General features: G+C 46.1%; 1 protein-coding gene across 1 annotated transcript in view; it reads left to right on the top strand.

Moving 5' to 3' along the window:
* Positions 1–4,489, top strand: part of NCAN (neurocan) — a 54,498-nt gene that overhangs the window by 32,760 nt on the left and 17,249 nt on the right. Inside the window, 1 exon segment of the mRNA XM_006147094.2 lies at positions 2,723–2,839. Within this exon segment, the coding sequence (XP_006147156.1) occupies positions 2,723–2,839 (117 nt within the window).

Here is a 4,489-nt window from a genome sequence, read left to right as displayed (position 1 = left end):
TTTTTTGTAAAAGTGTTTTTTTTTTTTTTTTTTTTTAATAGGGCGCATGTGCTCACCAGAGAGACAGAAAAACAAGAAATCACCCCTCCAAGGGGGGATGGCCATGCCGCAATCCCTTCTCCATTCTCCTCTTGGAATTTTGTGCACAGGTGCACATGCGCCCAGTGTGAGTTTTAAATCACTGGTTCCGGGACTCCAACTGTGACGGAATATGTGGGAATTCTGTGTTGTAAACCATTACGCCGTCTGCTGGTCCCCCCAGCATGATTTTCAAGTCACCAGGTCTGGGACTCGAACTACTATCGGCCATGTGGGAGACCAGTACCACTATGCCACCTGCAGCCCACTACCCTGATTTTTTTTTTCTTTCTTTTTTCTGCTGAGGTTGTGTGCACTCACCAGAGAGAGATGGATTGGGAGGAAGAGGGAAAAAATGTCCCCCAAACAGGTGTGGCCGCATTGCAATCTCTTCTCCTCTACCTCTCCAACCTGTTCAGACTTTTTGCATACACACATGCACTTGGCATGTTTTTTTTTTTTTTTTTCGCTATAGGGCACGTGCGCTCGCCAGACAGACAGAGAGAGACAGAGAGACAGAAAGCGAGAAATCACCCCCCCCAGCGGGGGATGGCCACGCTGCAATCCCTTCTCCTCCATTCTCCTCTCGGGATCTTGGGCACGCATGCACACGTGCCCAGCGTAAGTTTTAAGCCACTGGGTCTGGGACGCGAACCGCGGTCGACTACGTGGGAGTCCAGCGACATAGCCATTACGCCAACTGCTGGTTCCCACTTGGCGTGTTTTTCGAGCTGGTGCACTAGAACCTCAACCCCACAGTAAGCCTTGTGGGACCCAGCTCCATGAACAATAAGGCCATATGGTGGCCCAAGTGGTAGTTTGTTTGTTTCTTTGTTTGTTTTTTAGAGTTATTTATTATTTATTTTGGGGCCAGCAGGTGACATGGTGGTTAAGGGCGCTGGGCTTCATGTGGCTGCCTGCGGTTCAAGTCCTGGACCTGACAGCTTACTTTCTCACTTTCCCTCCTTCTCTCTCTTTCTCTCTCTCCTCTCTCTCTCTCTTGCTTGGTTACTTGCTCTGTCCCTCTCTGGTCAAATTAAAAATAAATTACTTAATTTAAAAAAATATTTATTTAACTTTATTTACTCATGCATTTATTTTATTTTGGCCAGAGAGAGAGAGAAAGTGAGAAAGCAAGCCACCAGGTCCAGGACTCAAACCATGGTCAGCCATGTGGGAATGTCCAGCACCAGGGATATTCACCTGTAGTATTCCTTTTGTTTTTCTTGTCTGTTATCTTTTTTCATTCTTTTTTTTTTTAAATAAACTGTTTATTTTCCTTATCAACCTTATTTCCACTTTGTATAAGAGTCTGTGGAAGAGCAGACTTAAGACCACTCAATGGTTGTTCCCACCCATTCAGTGGCCTGAGCAGTGGGGGCTGCAGACCAGTCTTCGGTGGCAGGCTGAGCGCTCCAGTCTTCAATAGGGTTGTTTTTTAAGTTTCTTACCCTTCCATGAATGACAGAGATAGAGAAAGAGAGGCAGCACTCCCAACGGGGACCCAAAGCTATGATCGTGCCCAACCACAGTTGCCCCAGTGCCCCAGATCGTAGGTACGTGCATGCCCGGAGTACTCAGGGAGGTCTCCAGTCTTGAACCCAGAACCCTCCCCTGTGGGTCAGCCTTCCAGAGCATCATGTTTTACCATTGTGCTAGCATCTTCTGTAACCCAATGTAAAAAGTGCAGAGACGGGACCAGCAGTTGGTGTAATGGCTATGTTGCTGGACTCCCAGGTAGTCAATCATAGTTCGAGTCCCGGACCCAGTGGCTTAAACTCACGCCAGGTGCGTGTGCGTGCGTGCCCAAGATCCCGAGAGGAGAATGGAGGAGAAGGGATTGCAGCGTGGCCATCCCCTCTGGGGGGTGATTTCTCGCTCTCTGTTTCTCTGTCTCTCTCTGTCTTTCTGGTGAGTGCATGCTCCCTATAGCAACAACCTCTAATTACAAAACAAACAAAAAAAGAATTAAAATGAATGAATAAATAAAATGAAATAATTATTAAAAACAATTATTATTCACTTTATTATTGTTATTTAACTTGTTATAGAGCACTGAAGCTCACCAGAGAGAAGCAGACATAGAGAAAAAGAAAGAGAAAGGGAAAATGAGAAAGCTAGCTGTCGGGTCTGGGTCTTGAATCATGGTCAACCATGTGGAAGTCCAGCGTCTTAACCACCATGCCAACTGCTGGCCCAGGAATAAACTTGTTTATTTATTTAGAGACATTTTTGCTATAGGATGCGTGCACTCACCAGAGAGACAGAGACAGAGAGAGAGAGAGAGAGAAATTACCTGCCCTCCAGGAATGGCCAGGCCATAATCCCTTCTCTTCTACTCTCTCCTGGGGGCACACATGCACACGTGTTCAGCATGAGTTTGAAGCCACCAGGTCCAGGACTCGAACCATGGTCAATTACGTGGGAGTCCAGTGCCTTAACCAGTACGCCACCTGTTGACCCCAGTAGTAAGCTTTTGGCCATAGAAGCAGTGAGAAGAGTTGGTGCCCATCTGCTGGGGTAGTTATTGAGGGGCCCACAGAGAGTACTTTGAAGAGAGGGCCTTTGGGGTCCTGGTATTTAAATTCCAAGGATGCAGATGACCAGGTGGCCTGACACCTCACATTGCCCATCTCTCTTGCAGTCTCCTCGGATCCCTGTGAGAACAACCCTTGTCTGCATGGGGGGACCTGTAATGCCAACGACACGATGTATGGCTGTAGCTGTGACCAGGGCTTCGCTGGGGAGAACTGTGAGATCGGTGAGTGCCCTAGACTCAGGCTCTCAATCTGGATTTGTTTGACTCTAACAGCTGTGCCTCAGGACTCAAGGATTACAAAATTCTGGTTTTGGACCCCCCTCTTTCCTCCTTCTTCATTCCTTGGATAGAGCTAAACCAGCCCCAAAGAACGGAACTAAAACCAAACAGCTGAACTCCCTTCCTCGGGTATGAGGCTCTGATGTGCACCCTTTCATTACAGAAGTGGAAAGTGGAAGGCAAAGGGATGCAGAGAGGGACACACAGAGAGAGAGAGAGAGAAGGAAAGGAAGAAAGGAAGCAACCAGGTCTAGGACTCGAATCGTGGTTGGCGATGTGTGAGTGTCCAGCACCTTAACGACAACGCCACCTGCTGGTCCCCATAAACAACATAATTTTTTTGAGCTCTGTACCTCATCTTCCCAAACTTCACAACCACACTATTAATTATAGAATTACAATAAATAAAAATGACATCATTTTTTGAGCACTTCCATTAACATTCTACTTGGAAAATCCCTCAAGAAGCTGCCATTATTATCATCACTTTGTGGAAAGAGAAACTGAACCTCAGAAAGGGAATGTGATTTGCTTGGTATTGCATGAGGGACTTTAAAAAGTCCATAGAAAAAGGAATTAAAGTATGGATTTTATTTTGGTGCCAAAAAAAATCTTTGAGGGACCAGCAGTTAGCGTAATGGCTATGTCGCTGGACTCCCACGTAGTTGACCGCGGTTCACGTACTGGACCCAGTGGCTTAAAACTCATGCCGGGCGCGTGTGCGTGCGTGTCCAAAATCCCAAGAGGAGAACGGAGGAGAAAGGATTGTGGCATGGCCATCCTCCCCCGGGGAGAATTTCTTACTTTCTGTCTCTCTGTCTGTCTGGCGAGCGCACACACCCTATAGCAAAAACCTCTCCAAAAAAGAAAAAAAAAAATCTTTGAAATCGATGCAAAGCTTTTTTAAAAATTAGTTTATTTAACTTTATTAATTTAATTTAATTTAATTTTCTTTGGAGAAGTTCTGCTCGCTAGAAAGACAGAAAGAGACAGAGAGACAGAAAGTGAGAAATCACCCCCCCAGGGGGGATGGCCACACTGCAATCCCTTCTTCTCCATTCTTCTCTCGGGATCTCGGGCATGCGTGCACATGGGCCCGGCATGAGTTTAAGCTACCAGGTCCAAGACTCAAACCATGGTTGACTACATGGGAGTCCAGTAACATAGCCATTATGCCAACTACCAGTCCCTAATTTTATTTATTTTAATTTGACCAGTGAGGGACAGAGTGAGTGTGTGTGTGTGTGTGTGAGAGAGAGAGAGAGGGAAAGCGAGAAAGAAAGTCACCGGGTCCAGAACTCGAACCGTGGTCGGCCATGTGGGAGTCCAGCGGCTTTGACCACTATGCCACCTATTGGCCCCCATGCATAGCTTTTTCATAATATGCATTTTTAATAAAATTAAGTATATTTATTTATTTTTAAATTTTATCCCATATCTTTACAGTATAAATTTCTTTTTCTTTTCTTTTTTTTTGGGGGGGGAGAGGTTTTTGTTTTTGTTTTTTTGCTATAGGGCGCTTGCGCTCACCAGACAGACAGACAGAGACAGAGAGACAGAAAGCGAGAAATCACCCCCCAGGGGGGATGGCCA

This window comes from Tupaia chinensis, unplaced genomic scaffold (genome assembly GCF_000334495.1).
Source record: "Tupaia chinensis unplaced genomic scaffold, TupChi_1.0 Scaffold000201_1, whole genome shotgun sequence".
Classification (NCBI taxonomy): domain Eukaryota; kingdom Metazoa; phylum Chordata; class Mammalia; order Scandentia; family Tupaiidae; genus Tupaia; species Tupaia belangeri.
Note: the sequence above shows the minus strand (reverse complement) of the source record. Positions and strands in the feature narration are given on the sequence as shown.